Source organism: Clytia hemisphaerica, unplaced genomic scaffold, assembly GCF_902728285.1.
Source record: "Clytia hemisphaerica strain Z4C2 unplaced genomic scaffold, Clytia hemisphaerica genome assembly, whole genome shotgun sequence".
NCBI lineage: Eukaryota > Metazoa > Cnidaria > Hydrozoa > Leptothecata > Clytiidae > Clytia > Clytia hemisphaerica.
In genome coordinates this window covers 981,273-998,164 of record NW_027103648.1, presented here as the reverse complement: position 1 = coordinate 998,164, position 16,892 = coordinate 981,273, and the positions used below count along the sequence as shown (strand labels likewise).

The 16,892-nt window shown below is 35.2% G+C and overlaps 1 protein-coding gene and 1 long non-coding RNA gene across 3 annotated transcripts; one reads left to right on the top strand and one right to left on the bottom strand.

Annotated features, from left to right (window-relative positions):
* Nucleotides 1–68: 68 nt before the first annotated feature.
* LOC136803031 (centrosomal protein of 162 kDa-like) lies at nt 69–16,284 on the top strand. Of its 2 annotated transcripts, none has more exons than XM_067059782.1 (22): nt 69–224; nt 487–687; nt 843–918; nt 1,343–1,400; nt 1,719–1,804; nt 2,261–2,456; nt 3,002–3,114; nt 3,676–3,884; nt 4,237–4,276; nt 4,427–4,513; nt 9,086–9,256; nt 9,428–9,589; nt 9,859–10,272; nt 10,435–10,520; nt 10,963–11,170; nt 11,292–11,569; nt 11,831–11,999; nt 12,437–12,676; nt 13,633–13,898; nt 14,255–14,968; nt 15,159–15,449; nt 15,875–16,284. In XM_067059782.1, exons 1-22 carry the CDS (start codon nt 144–146, stop codon nt 16,238–16,240), a joined length of 4,512 nt encoding a protein of 1,503 aa, XP_066915883.1. In that variant the 5' UTR covers nt 69–143; the 3' UTR covers nt 16,241–16,284. The 2 variants fall into 2 exon arrangements, with proteins under 2 accessions (XP_066915883.1, XP_066915882.1); XM_067059781.1 differs by having other exon boundaries at nt 3,673–3,884.
* Nucleotides 5,671–7,835, bottom strand: LOC136803032 (uncharacterized). Its single transcript, XR_010846089.1, has 4 exons — nt 7,750–7,835; nt 7,286–7,346; nt 6,821–6,892; nt 5,671–5,761 (listed from the first exon to the last, which is right to left on the bottom strand). It is a non-coding gene; the product is annotated as an uncharacterized lncRNA (long non-coding RNA).
* Nucleotides 16,285–16,892: the final 608 nt, after the last annotated feature.

The following is a 16,892-nucleotide window of genomic DNA, read 5'->3' as shown; positions in this document are numbered from 1 at the left end:
AACTACCTGATCAGTCTATTTAGAATTTTCTCACTTCCTTAAAAAGTTGTATATTTATTGTTTTTTTTAGAGAATTTATAGAAATGAAAAATACCGAAAATTAAAGTTAGTTGTAATTGAGGTTGTTTGAAGATATTCAAAAGATGGCATCAAAATGGGGTGGTGGCAAGCAGAAAATTAAAGACAGAGACTTGGATGCTGAATTTGAAAAGTTTTTGAATGAGGTACGTATTGTCTTCATTTTTTCGACAAGATAATGGAGCAGAATAATAATTGATTTCATTGATTCTCACCAACAAAAAACTTTTGCTTTCAGTGTTGAATCTTTTCTGTCTGTGAACGGAAATCTGTCCAGTTGATATTCTTCACTTTACATTACAGTCCCAATTGTAAGCCTTGTAAAAAAAAGGTAAATGTTTCGCCTAGTTTTGACCTTTCTGTCTGTATTTACCAAAGGTGCTTGCAACACTTTGCTCTACATTTTAGTCATTGTCTGATGAATCCTTAGCTTCACCAAGGCGCTCTTTAACATCGATGACAACAAAACAAAAAGCTAAAGGAGCGTTACCCTCGCCTAATGAACAACAGAAGTTCGATAAGCCATGGTGGGCGACAAGTGAAGATGATGTAACAGCCTCTGAAAATGCAAACAAAAAGAAATGGATCAAAAGCAAAGAAGATACTATAGTGAGTAACTTTGAAAGATGAAAATTCAAGATGGTGTCTTTAATTGCTGGTTTTAAAGTTATTGATACAAGAGATATAATGACAATAGACCTTTCTTTATAAAATTTAATGTCTGTTTACCAAGTTTGTCAAAACTAACTTGATATGTTTTTCAGGATGAGGTAGATGGTATAGATGCTCCACCAAAACAGACCAATAACCCTCTTGCAATGAGCAGAGACAGTTTGGATGGTAATTTACTTCCTCATTATTGTCACATCAAAACTAAAAAGACACATTTTACAAAAAATTGAACCGCTGGTGGATTCATATTCAAGGGGTCATTCTTCAGGTCTAGAAAGCCAGCCTTATCTACCAAAATTTGACCTCTTATACCTTGTTTATAACCTTTTTTTTAAATTGAGTTTTATTTGTAAGACTTGATCCACTGGAAAGTTTTCAATTCTATAAAGCCTTAAGTTAAATACAATTTGATGTGACGATATACTCTATCATTGTAATGAGTTTAAATAAGCTTTGTCAAGTTTCCCTGATAGCCTGTTTCCTGTGGACAACAAGTTGATCCTTTAATAACAACAACCTTTCAAATATTTTGTATTTAGAGAAATGCCAGTTTGAATGGAACTTAAAAATGTACTTCTGTGTTTGTTTTTAGTGAATAGCAGTCGTCCTGGAACAGCTCTCGATACAATTCTCAGTGAATCTGAGCCAAGGTATGAATGATTTCTGTTCGCTGATCAGCGCTGATATATTTTAAGGATACAAGTTTTACTGCTGTATATTGTGTCTACTCGACATTTTCTCATGTAGACCTCAATTAAGTTCATGTTATTTTAAAGATATCTTTTTTTATGAAATAGAGAGGTGGAGTGCCTTTATGCTGACGAAGCAGAATAGACAAGAGAATTGCCCAAAATTGGTGCTCAAGAGGCTGAATGGGGAGAAAGTTGTCCTTATATTAATGCTATTATGCTCAGCAAATTATTGGAGATACGTTAAATAATGTATAAGTTTAAATAACCTTTCCTCAGTTATTCAGAACCAGTGAAAACAGAAACTGAACAAGAACCAGATGGTGTTGATGCTGGGGGAACACAGTATGAAGAAGATTTTACAGGTTGGTTTTGTTCATTTCTTATTTTATTTATCCTTGAGTTTTTGTGATCCCTTCTGATCTCTTTGCTTTTTCTTTACATATCTTTTGAGTCTTTTGCTAATTGATACTCGTGCATAATTCTAGATTGTGGTAATCCATTATCAAAGACAACTTATCCCTCTCCATTTATTTTCTTTCCACTATTATATCTTTTTACTATGCTTTGTTTTTCTCTATCTGCTTTTGCCTTTCCTCTATTTTAATGAAATCAACGTCAAAACAATCGAAAACAATTGAGTGGTCATTAAAAAGATTAAAACATTCTTTATATCTTATTAACTCTCTCTTAATGATTTAATCTCTTGATAACTTATATTATTGATCTCCCAAGCTGTTAGACGAGGTACGGTGTTGATATTAGAAATAGAAAATACTTCACCATTAGCAATGATGGACATTTCCTTTCATGACTTTCAGGTAGTACAAACTCCCAATCCAGTGTATCTGGGAACACTGTCAACCCTTCCTCGACAACTCAAAACCAAGAAATGGGTATGGAAACACTTGAAGAAATGAAGGATAAAGATTTGTTCTTCTCTCAACTTGAAAAAGAAAAACAAGATGATATTGATTATGGAGAATTGAACCGCAAGCTTGACGAAGAAGAGTCAATGTAATTATTCACACTTTGTTGTTTTAACTCAATTCTATTTATTCATAAAGATGAATAAAGGTAACGTGTAAACTTGGAGTTGAACAACCAGAAACCTTGAATGGTGAAATTTCTTGACACAACTCCGATGTGATAGAGTCTTCTGATTGGTAAGAGAATTTTAACTGAGCTCAAAGAATCTGCCTGCTTTATATCCTGTTCCATAAATTTCCATACAGGGGGGAGGGTAGACGAACCTTTTCAAATGAAAAACAAATTACTTAAAAAAGTGTAGATACCCCCTGGAAAATGGCAAAATTTGCAAAAGAACCCTTGGAAAAAATTATTTTTGTGTCTTAAAGTGAGGGTGAATGAACTAAAATCAGTTGTTCACCCCCTGGAAATTCTAGAATAACTTTTTACCCCCTTAAAAAATGAAAAAATACTTCTTTAGACCCCCTGGAAATGTTCATCCACCCCCTGTATGGTCATAAAATGGAATTTTCCACTAATGTCCTATTATTTCTTGAAAAGTCTTTTCACCATTATCTTTGATTATCTTTAAGGACAAACGAAGGTATGAGTGTCCTTGGTTTACAACCTTACAGACCTCCTCATTATGATGACAGTGGGAGTGGAAGCGGAATTGAAGATGATCAGAAAGTTAACTACACAAAAGGTAATTATTAAAAGGCTTTATTAAACAAATTGATTTAGGGTTTGCTTTTCAAAATTCAATTTTAGGTTTCCAAATTTTTCTCAACTTCATCAGTGGAGCTAGAATCTCAGAATGTCTGTCTGTGTATCTGTACGCCTGTCTGTCACCTCAAAACTTTGGGACAGGTTTAATTTTTTGTAAATTTTTGTTTCAAGGGTTAAAAGGTTTAGCCCAAAACGAGGCTAAAAAATGTCTTACATGAAAAATTTTCTGTCAATGTTTACAATTGGGCCTACAAGTAATTTAAAAGATACTGAAGTTGAGCCAGTGCAGTTAGCACGTTCGACAGTTTATGTTATCAGAAATTAGCAGAAGCAGTTCAGGTCGATATAATTTCAAAATTTTCATGTAATATGACTGGCTTCCTGGTAACTTCTGGGCCTACTATTCTAGTATCCTTCATTGTTTTGGCAAAGAAAATTATGAAATTTATTAAAGACTCATATTCAACATGCCAATATAGATATTAAATTGAATATGATGTGTGATTTTATATTGTTTTTGTTTTTCCTTCCTTAGCAGAAAGCCCAAGTAAATCTCTCCAGTCTCGTGATACTGAAACTCAGAGAGAAACATCACAGACAAATTCATCCGTACAATCATCACCCACAAGAAAAGAGAGAAGCTACTCGGAAAAATCAGATGTTGATTCTTTCTCTAGAAGAGAAGATGAACAAGTTGAACAGAAAGCTGATGAACAATTGAACTTAAACGAACCTTCCCCGGCAAAGGTAATTTTGTAGTAAAGATTTTACAATAGGTGCTGGTGAAAAATCTAATAGTTTTATATCTCGAAGTTTTTAAAGCCTTCTTCACGAACAGTTCTCTTTTAAAACCGCTCGTCGTAAACGGTTTCCCGTTTGCAATGAATCATAAATGATATCCTTTTTTATGATATAAAAAGGAGGCCCGCCTCTTTTGCTTACACTTCAGAATAATCAATAAGGGGCGTGGGCGTGGGCGTGGGAGTGGGGGAAAGTTGTTCTTTGTTTTTTTTAAATGCTTTGTAAGCCAATAGTTGGCGATTACGTTAAATGGTGTCCTTCAAGTTACTTTAGTTTTTCATTTGATTTTTTTTTTCAGACGAAGAAGCCAGAAGCTGTCCCTTCACTATTGTCAAAAGGTATTGGCACTTTGTTTCGTAGCTAGGTCTTGGTCCAAATTAGGTTTTATTTAGTTTTAAAGCATCCTTGACATTAAGAAATACATTAACAGCCTCCATAATATTGCATACCATTTCATAATATTACCCTACACGTTTTTACCTCTGCAGTTTCTTTGATGGAATCTCTGGACTCGACTGCTGGATTGAATCTTGCTGAAAAGCTTGCACAAAGAAACAAAGAATTCACTGGGAAAGGTAGAAAGAGAAAGAAATTTTAGAAAAAAAGAAAATTTACTTTAAAAATGATTCGAAAACCACATCCTTTGCCTAGACATGATGGCAGAATACAATGAAAAATTGAATATTGGTTAAAAGTGCATAGCGAGTTTAAACAAAATTGTTTGTTTCCTAATAATAAAATATCATTGATCGTGAAGGTACATCACATAACTTTCTATGGCAAAGAAAAAATTATGTTTATACATCGTGCCAAACGTTATTTGCAATCAGAGTTAGAAACCCACTCCTTCCAATGTCCAGCTCAGTTCATAGATAGCTGAGCCATCTAGTCATGGACCCTATAAAAATAATGGAAACACTGTCTAAAAGTCTTAGATTACTTGGCTATCCACGTTCCCAGTGGGCACAAGACGTCCTATGGACGTCCTTAGAAAGTCCATTTTGGACGGGAGGACGTCTAGCGGAGACGTCTATTGGACGTTCTATGGACGTGCAAAATGAAGTCATATCCGTCCGTCCGATTTAGGTCCGAGTAAGACGTCCTTAAGTGACGTCAAATGGACGTTATTTGGACGTTTCTTTTAAAATTTGACGTCTAAAGGACGTTTTACCGACGTCATATGGACGCCGGGGTGAGCCATTTAATTAATTGGACGTTTGAAGGACGTTTTACAGACTTCATTTAGACGCAAGTACGAGTGAGTGATTTCATCACTTTGACCTTTTTACAGACTTCATTTAGACTCATCAGAACTTCTCCTTGGAAGGTTTATCTTTTACGGCCTTTAGAGTTTTTGAGATAGTATTTATGTTTCTTTCAAAAGAAATTTTAATTTCGTTTATTGAATTATTCCAAGTTGACAATATATCACTAAATTCAGTTTAGTTTTCTCGTCAACATAACAACAAAGGTATCAGAAAAATAAACAGAAAGATTTTGTATTTTGTCGAAACTATTATCTTCTGAAGCAAACAACTGAAACGAGTATCTGAACAGGGTGAAAAAAAACTACGTACAAATTTTACGCCTTGATGAAATATATATAATTTGAAAAAGTCTAATAACAGTCTTTAACTTCTACTCTGGTTATTACTTGTGAATACATCGGACGTCTTAAAATACTTGGTGCCATTAAAGTTTGACATGCTTTTCTTTGTGTTTAAATTTGGTTTCTTTCTTTTCCTTCAAGTCGGCTCAGTCAGACATTGATAAAATCGATCTGCGAACACACGTTTGAAAGTCCTTCTTCTTAAATGCACAACCTTGAAAGGAAAATAATAATTTATGAAAATAAATACAAATAATATGACAAAATCAAACAAAGGAATGTCTTTTTTTTTAGGATAATTATTGACTACTTTAGGCGTACAAACTTTCGCGAGCAGAAACTTTCGCGATTTTCGCGAATTTTGGCCCTTTTCGCGAAAGTAAATGTATTTAAAAATTCTAGGAAGGGCCATTCGCGAAAGTTTATGCTCGCGAAAAATTCTTGACAAAATAGATAATTTGTAAATCTTCAAACTTTGAATAAAATGTAACTTTTATCGCACTTTTTAGCCTGCTATAAGACTAATAAGTCAAAGGACAAATGTTTCAAGCCAATCCAAGAAGTATTTGTCCCTCTAAGCCATTTTTTCATGTGAAAATTCTCAATTCTACGTCTTGATTCGCGAAAGTTTATGCTCGCGAAATATATTTTTCCGTTAAAATCGCGAAAGTAAATGTCATGAATTTCGCGATTTTTCGTCCTCGCGAAAGTTTCTGCTCGCGAAAGTTTGTACGCCTAAAGTATAACCCTCCGGATAGCAGTGTGCCAAAATAACTTATAAACCTATGGGACAAATGATGTTACTTTGTCCTTCCTTAATTTTACCTTCACACAGACCCACTGGGACCCCTTCCCACTGGAAAAATTGGCCCCGGTGGAAAATCATCCTCATTGAAAATAATCAAATAAACCGATCCTCACTGCAAAATTTTATTCTATTTTTCTCTTCCCCGCTGAATCTTCTGACTTAAAAACAAAAGAATTGAAATCCTTAGCCATAAAAAATATGGGAATAGTAATTCCCATCGAGTTTCAGTCCATTATTTTTATCCCCAATTGCTGAAATAATTTAGTCTACAAAGCAAGTTTTTTGAGATCATGATGTAAGCTCCATTTCACCTTTATTGATATAAATCTGAGGGTACAGGTGCCTCCCTTGAAAGGTTTTACCCAAAATCTTGTTACTTAATAAAGAGGGTATTTAGAAACTACGATCCCAGATCCGATGGATGAATCTAAGCATTTTTATCATATTAGTATCTATGAGGTTTACCTGTAACATGTTGATGATATTTTTGTTCAGCTGGACTGACGAGTTAGATTTATGCAATAGTGCTGATCGAATCTGGAAAACAAAATGAGGAAAGAAAAGTTTTGATTTTGGGAAAGAGTAGAAAACCCTCAAAACCTTTATAACTACAAGCTCTTTTTTATAATAGATAGTATGAAGCTAAAACAATTTAAGAACAGTGCTAAGCTGAAATTGAATTGCAAGAAATTCAAGAGTAAAATTGGATAAAGAGCCTAAAATATCTCAATCTCGTCCTAAAATAAAAACAGAAAGCAGGGTTAAGGGTCAAGAAACCAAAAACTTTAATCTGATGTTATCTCAATTACCTCCTTTATTTCATTCCTAAGTGGTTAAGAATTTCTCACCTGGTCACTGAAAGAGGGGTGTATTATTCGTCAACAATAAAGTTGACTTGTGGTACCTAAAACACACCAAAGAATAGCATACCTTGCTTTGAACAACCAGTTATTTTTGCATTTTCCAGAGGGCCAGTAGGATGGATACGAACCTAAAAGGTAAAGTAACAGTCAATCAGGGTATTCTGATACGAATGAAACTTAAGTTTCTCAAAGAAAACCCATACAATACCACACGAAAATAAGACCCTTATTTTGATTAAATAATAACGCCTTTTGATCGAAAATCCTTCTCCAATTTTGTACGTCTTCCACCACAGAAATGAGTTGTTGTCAACTAATCAAAAGTCACAGTTATTGCAATTCACCGATCTCTTTTTGAACAAAATATTTTTGTGTCTCCTCTGTTCTTTCAGAAAAAAAAAATTGTACTTGCTTCCCAAAGAACAAAAAAAATGAAACTTTAGAAACTCATTATGTTATATGATGCAAGTTAATTTTCAGAATTTTCTAGCCAATTATTAGAGAAAAGATAGTCTTAGAAATTTCACTCACCTGAGAAAATGATCAATCAAAAGTCTTTGCTCCATCTTTTCAGCATAAGCTCCTTAAAAATGAAATTGGCAAAAATAATAATCTTATCCCAACATTCTATAAACTGAAGCGCACCACATTATACTTGGCTCACTAAAAAGTTTCAAGAAAAAGAATCAAAACAAAACATTCGAAATTTTGGCGATTCGAATGTTCAAAATGAATTTCGTATTCGAATGTTTTTAAAAATAAGAACGTTTCTGAATCAAAACATTCGAAACGCACATTAGAGAAAATATTTTTCTAAAAATTGAAAAGGCCAACCGCTTGCTAATTAAACCCAACTAAAAATGCCTGAAAAACAACACAAAGTACAGAAACAAATGTTTTGAGAAAAGAAGGCCTTGTTTTATTGCTCGGATGTGTATCTTAAGAAGTCTTGAATTCATGTGGCGCCTTGTGTTTTATTGTTTACAAAATAGAATGAAAAGCTTAAACCAAAAGTCGAACGAGACCACTCAAAACTTGATCAGTGGTGGAAGAAACCAGGATGTTCAGAATACAAAATGCAACAAAAAAAAATTACTTTAGAACGCTAGGTTTCTGTGAGCCTGTGTTAATATTTTATTCCTTGGCATATGACGATATACTGATGTATGAAAACAAATAGAAAGAAGAAATCTTTTACCACTTACTCTTCTATAATCTTATTACTTGTATCCTCCACTTTAAGCAATCTTTTGAACCATAAAAAGAAGATGTCAAATCGCCAGAAATATTGACAAAAGGATCTTCCATGACCATCTTTTCCTCGCGAAGTTTTGCTTTGAAAAATACTCTGTCGCCTCAAAAAATTTTATGGAGAACTTTTATAACGGGCCAATCAGATCACCGTATTTCATATTTATTTTCAAGAAGTAGTCGGGGGGTTATTTGAACTAACTATTTATTTAACTGACAGTTAGTAAAATATTATGAACATTTTTTAATGTCTGAATTGGGAAGATATGAAAATGAACTTCATATATTTGTGGAATTCTTGCTGAACGCTCCATTATTTGCATTTACAAAATCAATGTCACGAAATATTGCACCCCCGGTTACAGTCATGTTTGTATACACTCGCTACCAGAATTCCAATCACCGGTCTAAATAACATAATTTTGGGCGTATTACGGACGCCTATTAGACGTCCTGCAAAAATAAAGTCCATTAAAGACGTCTTAAGGACGTCGCGATTGGACGGGGACGGGCTTTGGACGGGCGGACGTGATATGGACGTCATATAGGCGTCCTCCGGACTTTCTGTGCCCACTGGGTTAGATACCCCTAATTCTCCAAACCTTCTTTTTCCTAGGGTCTACAGCAGCAAAATCAAAAGCTTCATTTCAACCACAAGATGAATCTTACCTTCGTACTGGCGATACAACCATTGAATTTGCAGAGGCATTATCTAACGTCAAACAACTTAGTACCCAGTCTTTTGGTGTGAGAACCTCTGAAGAAAAACCAGCCGAAATTGTTCAAGGTCAGAGGAGTTTTAAAATAAAATAAATATCCACTGTGTTTTCCTCTTCAGATGTTTACTAGTAGCAGCTAGATTATTTAACAATGTTGTCAGAATATTTTCTCTTATAACTGTACTAACAGTATGAGTAATCTGAGTTTTCATTTTCATCATAATCTTTGTTTCTTTTAGATTTGAGTAAGGCAGCAGTTCCCAGTGGTAAACCTCTTTTCGACTTGGAAAATGAGCAATCATTGAAAAGAAGCGAATTTGATTTACAGCCAGTCATTTCAAATTTTGCGGAAGAACCAAAAATTCCCACCTCTTCCAACCCTAATATGTTTAGCAAAACTGGTAAGCTCCCAAACTATACTCAAAGTGCCAAATAAGCTATATCTTCAATATATTGAAATGTGTGTAGTTTTTTGTGTGTAAAAAATCAGAAGATTTAACTAGTCTTTTGTTTTATGAGCTGAAGTCAAGAGCAGAGCTTGAGTTCTAAAATAAATCTTCCTGCAAGTATCTATGGTTTTGCAAACATATTATATCTAATCAATGTAAAAATAGATCTTAAAGTAAATTTATTAAATTTTGATAACTCTCGATTATTCATTTCTCTCCAGGAATCTCGAATGTTTCCTTGAATTCAGGTATGGCTACCCACTCACAGCTCAACAATCTTCATACATTTTCTGATATCAATGAACTAATTGTTAATGCAGTTGTCGATCAACTTGTCCAAGACCCACATAATATATCGAAGAACATCCCCTCTCAGGAGGATGGTAGAGGGTTCTCCTTACAACCTATAGGTACCCTGCTACATTCTGACAGTGATGGGTCACCTCCAACCGACAGTTTAAAGATTATCAAATCAATTGCTGAAGAGAGGAAAAAGAAACTTATTAAAAAGTCGAAAGTTCAAAGAGATCTGAGTCGGGTGCTTGGAGAAACAGAGTCTTCTAGTTCAGCAAAGAAACAAAGACGTAAAACAAAAGCTGAAACTCCTAGAGGGAGCACAAACAACATTAAAAAGCGTAAGTTTCCAGTAGTTTAAATCTACTGTAATCCAACATTTAAAAAAAGGATGTCTTTGAGTGTTTACTATTGAATTAGTTCTAATATTTTTTTAATATTGACTGATTGGTTTTAGTTAACATCATGCTTCTATAAAGTTAACTTTTTTTCCCTAACAACAGGGACAAGCTCTTCACCGAGCATGGGAACGCTAAGCTTTCCTACTTTTCGAAAAAACAAAGAACAAACCAAGGACAAACCACCGAAGGTAAACGATTTGATCCACCTTAGTAAATGTTTGTTTGTTGAATATTTTAAGCTTGGGGTACAATAGTGTTAAGTAGATGGAATTCATCAAAAAAAGTAGTTGATGATCAGAACCTGAGCGTTTTATAATGTTAAGTTACCAGAAATCTATTAAATTTGAGACCTATCAATATTCAAATTTTTTATTTCTAGTGATTTATGGTAACTTGGATTATAGTCAATTCTGTCCAATTGGAACCTTTCATCATTATAATCTTTTTATGATTAACAGAAAATAATTTTTGGTCCCATACTCTTAATAAGAAGGTCGACAAAATACTTCAAGCGGAGGATAACTTCCTATACTGGAGTTGAAAAGGATTTTGATAATTTGTCAAGTAAGAACTGAAAGGCTTATTATGTTTAGCGAGAAAAATATTTTCCATCTTTTCTTTCTATCACAGCCAAGAAGTCCACAAAAAAGACCAACACCCAACTTGTCTCCAGCTAAACGAAAAACTGATCTTTCATCCAAGTCTAAAACACCAGAAGAACTGATGGCCTCGATTGAAGTGTTGACAGCTAGTTTGCAAGAGTTTCGCCAAGATGCGGAACAACGAGATCTCAATCTCAATTCAACCCTACTCGATAAATCTATTATTAGAGACAAAGGTAATTTACTGGTTGGCTCATTAAAGAGCCAAAACAATCAACCCTTCGAGCTCTCGTGTCTGCTGAAATCTTTGATTCCCCTCGCCTAAAATCTCTCTCAGCCTTTCATTATCTTATTCAGGAACACATCTGAGTTCTCTACAGCGTGAACAAGATTTACAAAGTCAACTACGAGACCTTCGTTTAAATTACGACGAACTTTTAAACAGTTACGAACTCATCCAGAAACAGTTACGAGCTCAGCAAGATCGATTCACGAGAACAAAAGAGGAATTAACGTTAGAATACGACCGTAAATTGAAAGACTTGAATGAAGAATTGTTTATTGTTCGTAACAAACTTGAAATGGCTGAACAAGATCGGAAAACAGCTCTCGATTTGAAGACAAAGCAGTTCACAGTAAGTAGCTTATAATCATCTTAACTTTGCTCAACAATAAATAGGGACTCAAGCCTGTAGTTTTAGGATGCCGTTAGCCTCTACGCAATCCTGAAACATATTTCTCCTATAACGAGAAAACATCAAGGTTGATCTTAATGTACCTTTATTGGAAAATTTTTCCTCAAATCTTTCGAGGAAGCCCTTTTGTACAAGAAGTATTGTCCATAAACCCTACTCCTCTCGATTGAGTGATCGACTCTCTACTTGTATTTTCAAAAGGAGCTTTCCAAGGAGGATGTGGAGAGCCTACAAAAACAACTTCAACAACAAGAGGCTTTATTGACAGGTTACCAACAAGAAAACGAACGGCTTTACAAAGAAGCCAAAGACAAAACAAATGATATGAAGAAAATTGAAAGCAAAATGTTTGAAGAAAACCAAAAACTTGGTATGTTACATTTTTTTATTTTCTCTGAGCAGAACATACATTGTAAAAATAATGTAAGTGTTCTGAAGTGTTCCTGACAGTCGAAAGGGCACTTTTCCCAGTTTTTTTTTTCCTTTTAAAAGGCTATTTTCCACAATTTAAGTGATTTAAAAAAAGGCAACGTCCGACGTCCGATAACCGGACTCTTAAAGAGACATGAAAAATTTGTTTGTGGACTAATAACTTATAGCTTACTTGTTTGCTTTTGCTCGCATAACCACAATCAAACTCAAAAGGTTTTTGAATGTTTGATTGTTCAAGGATATTCGAATTTTCTTTCAAATTTCAGCTGTGACCAAAATTTCTTTACCAACAATAAGACGAGCTGGGACAAAGTTAACAGTTCGTTTCGCTGAATTTACACCCATTTCTTAATTTGTATTTGTCGCCTTTTTCAGCTTCAGAAGTTGGTAATCTAAAAGAAGAGCTTGAGAAAAGACCAAAACTTTCCTCGATGTCAACATCAGCATCCTTTGGTGCTGCAAAGATAACACAGTTGGACAATCAAGTCAAATTTTACAAAACTCGCGAAGAGGAGCACAAAGAGCATGCGTTGGGATTGGACAATGAGATCCTTTTGTTGAAGAAGAAGTTACACCAAAGTGAACAACACAGACATAATACACTAACTGAAGAAGGTATGCCAGTCGTGGTCTTTTTTCTTGATACTGTGCTTTACTCTTTTTAGACTGTGTTGTTTTGCCATCTTGCCAATCTCTTGTGTTTTTCTGTTCCCCCTACTATAGCCTACTTTATTCACAACCCTGTGCTTCCATGACACAGTTGTTATTTTTGATAAGAATTCTTGCCAATCTCTTGTGTTTTTCCTTTCCCCCCTACTATAGCCTACTTTATTCACAACCCTGTGCTTCCATTACACAGTTGTTATTTTTGATAAGAATTCTTGCCAATCTCTTGTGTTTTTCTGTTCCCCCCTACTATAGCCTACTTTATTCACAACCCTGTGCTTCCATTACACAGTTGTTATTTTTTGATAAGAATTCTTGCCAATCTCTTGTGTTTTTCTGTTCCCCCCTACTATAGCCTACTTTATTCACAACCCTGTGCTTCCATTACACAGTTGTTATTTTTTATAAGAATTCTTGCCAATCTCTTGTGTTTTTCTGTCCCCCCTACTATAGCCTACTTTATTCACAACCATGTGCTTCCATTACACAGTTGTTATTTTTTGATAAGAATTCTTGCCAATCTCTTGTGTTTTTCTGTTTCCCCCTACTATAGCCTACTTTATTCACAACCCTGTGCTTCCCTTACACAGTTGTTATTTTTTGATAGGAACTGAAATCGAATGAATCATAAGGCTCAAATTTAAAAGATATTAGCAGTCCTATCCTTTCCTCTAGATATCGGTTGTAAAATGCCCTTATACTTCATCCAAATGATACTTATCAGTATGAAAAAAGTGACGTAAAAATCCCGTGGTGATGAAACATTTTACAGACGATTTTTTGACTGGGGTGTTTTTTTTTACCAATTAATTTTCTTCCGAAGAACCCAGACTTTGCCGATTGCTTCGGATTTCCATTTTACTTTCTCGTTTAAGGCTTTCAAATAACCTGAAAATTTATTTCAGGATTATTAAAACAGATTGAAGAGATGCAAATTCTACACAAGGAAGAAACGAGCAAACTCCACAAAAAGTTGAAATGGTACAGCGAAAACCAACAACTGCTTGACCGAGACATGGTCGTTCTCAAAGACAAGAGAGACGAAATCAAAGAACTGAGAGAGCTGGTAGATCGTTTAGAGACTGAGAACCAGCGGCTACGTAAAGATAAAGCTTCTAACCAATCAGAGAAGAATTCCGATTCTACCACTATCCTTGATTTGAAACGACAAGTGAGTGTCAGACGTCTTATAGAATTTCTTGTAGGCAAACCGTTTAACGTATAGTTAAGTTGATGGTTTGCTACCTCTGCACTGAAATGTGCTATATTTTGAAAATGTCAAATATCAAGCGAGGTTATTTTTTTTCGATATTCCAAACATGATAAAGTCTAGCATATTCTAAATAAAAGTGACAAGAATTCTAATTTTGAAAGCGAAATTTGAAAAATAAATATATGGTGGTATAAAAGCGTGGTGTATCCTGGTGTATCAGGAATTATGTTTTTTTTGTCTATGGGTATATGATAATACTGCATGGCACATTATCAACGGCTCCAGTCTAAACATTCCCTATTTCTCTTTCAAAGGTTAAAGAAATGGAGGACATCATTCGCCGAAGACATCCCAACTCCATCCCAGCCCTCATTTATGCTGCGTCAGCAATTCCTGGTGAAAAGAAGGTCTACGAATCAGTGGAAGCCTCCAAGAACGTCAGTGCATACCTGGAGAAACAAATCAAAACTTTAGAAAAAGAACTGGAAGATCGAGACGAAATCAATAGTCGAAAAGTTCGAGCAATCGAGCAACAATACAATGCAATGACTTTCCGATATGAAGATCACATAAAACAACTTCAAGTTCAAAGTGTCTCGGTTAATAATCAAACTATGAAATCTGTCAGTGAACTTGAAGCGGAATTATCAAGGCAAAAGTCAGAGTACGAGGACATTATTAATAGTTTAAGAGAGCGTTCGAAATCTGTAGAAAATAAATTGAAACTGGAAGAGAGAGCATCCAAAACCTCGTCTAGGTCCAATAATAAACAAGACCTAGCTAGATTGAAAACCAAGCTCATTTCTCGAGAAGCTGAGATTGAGGAGTTGAAATCTACGCTAATCCTTTTACAACGAGAACGTGAAGATTTGCTTGCTAGGGAAGTAGAATCAGACGAGAGGAACTTAATAAGAAAAACACGGTCACGCTTAACTGATCATTCGACATCTCCATTGGTCGGCGCTGAGGCTATCGAACGATATCATGATTTGGAAAAAGAAAACAAAAGGCTAAGACAAAAAGTAGAGGTGAGACATTTCTCTAGTCAGGGAAACCCCTGTATGCTGTCACTTTCAATGACAATAAATTCAGGGGTGTTTAATAGCCTCGCCATCACCTTTTCCTTTTTTTCAACCTCTTGTTTCTGCAAATACTAGAGGGTCTAGTTTGTTTTTGGTGCGAGATGACGGCTAGCAAGCTTTCAATTTTATTTTTCAGGAGTTATACTTAGATGTCAAAGAAAAACAGATTCGACAAGAAGCTAGAGAAGCTCAAATTCTTAGCGAAAAGCGACAATTCGAAGAACAGTTCGCGGAGCGAATGAGAACCGACCAACTGACCCACGAACGAGAGATTGAAAAGTTGAAAATGCAGTACGCTATCGACCATTCGAACTCGAAAGTTGCCGAGTTGAATGGTAAACTGAAGAGTTGCGAGTTGATGATTCAACATTTGAACCAACGAGTTGATGACTCAAAAGAAGACCGCGAGAAGCTCTCAAAATGCAAGGTAGTATATATTATAGAGTTTAACTGCTATTATTATATACCTGTTGTACATTTACAATAATTATCTATGTTAATCGGTCCAAGGTATTGTTACACGCTGCAATGCTATGTCTAACAATTTTGGCAATGTCTTGCGAGAAATGGAGTAGCTTCCTATATTTTCTGATGTCAGCTTTGGAAAGGGATTTTCTTGCTTTGGTTTGATAGTGAAATTCGAGAAGTTTGCAATTTGTCCCGCATCTAGAACAAAGTAAAAAGCAATGCCATTTTATGAAAGCTACCACAAGATAAAGTGTAGGTTAACACAGGGCTAGGGACAGGACTCCTTGATTAACTATGGAAGATGTTCAAGTGTTTGTGTCGATGAAAGGGTATCTGGCATTGATTATTCTTGAGATTTCTTATTTTGCTATTTCCCAATAACAGTTGGTGGAAGACAACCTGCGAAAAGACATTTTACAATTACAAGAAGAACTCAGTGAAGCGCGCAAACATTTCACGCCCGAGATGCATCACTACAAGATGCTCGAATCCAAAATCGCCAACATGGAGAGCAGACATGTGTACCGTGAGAATGAACTGCAGAATGTGTTAGAGAAAACAAATGCACGACATTCTGTTGACGTGACCCACATTGAAGATAAGTGGAGAGAAGTTCTGAGAGAAAAGGATTCGGAATTGATGAAATTCCGTGAAGAATTGGATGCTATTCTGGAGGTATTGCGTGAATTAAAAAGACAAGGTATCATTCTTCCATTATCTTCTTCAGATGCTAAACATCTGATTTTATAGTTGTTAAGAGTAATTATTTATTATAGATTTTTTAGATTTCTTACACTTTTTCGGCTGTTTACCACGCTCTACAGTTGTTTCGGCTGAGATCCCACTTCCTGAATAGACCTGGACGCGTGGAAAAAAAGAGCTCTGAAAAGTTAGCCAGTTTTTTTACACCACATATTATAAATATCTAAAAAAAAGGAATCTTAGCCGAAATGACTGTCAAAGTATAGTTCTTTGTCTCGAAATTTCCATAAAGTTAACAAGTGGCGTGGTTAACACGAATGATTGTCTTCCTGCCTATCTAAGTTTCAGAAATTTGAATTTGTCTTATCAATATTTAACTAAAAAGTTGAAAGGTAGTAAGGTAGTCTGAAAAGTTATCAACGAATGATTGTATGATCAAAAAACGGGAACTTCCTAACTGCTAACAATAATCATTTATGAAAGTTTCTATCCCACCAATGCAAACCTGTTTCCAAATACTGTCAATCTGCCTTTAAAATTTTTGTTTTGAATGTTACATAAATGTTTGCATTATAGAAGCGTGAATTGAGTGAAACTGTTGTACTGTAGTGCCATCCTATCCAATCGAAAAACTGTATTTCCCTTTAAACTCAGCCAAACTTTAATGTCAAAAGATCACAACGTACTCGGGTGACATTGC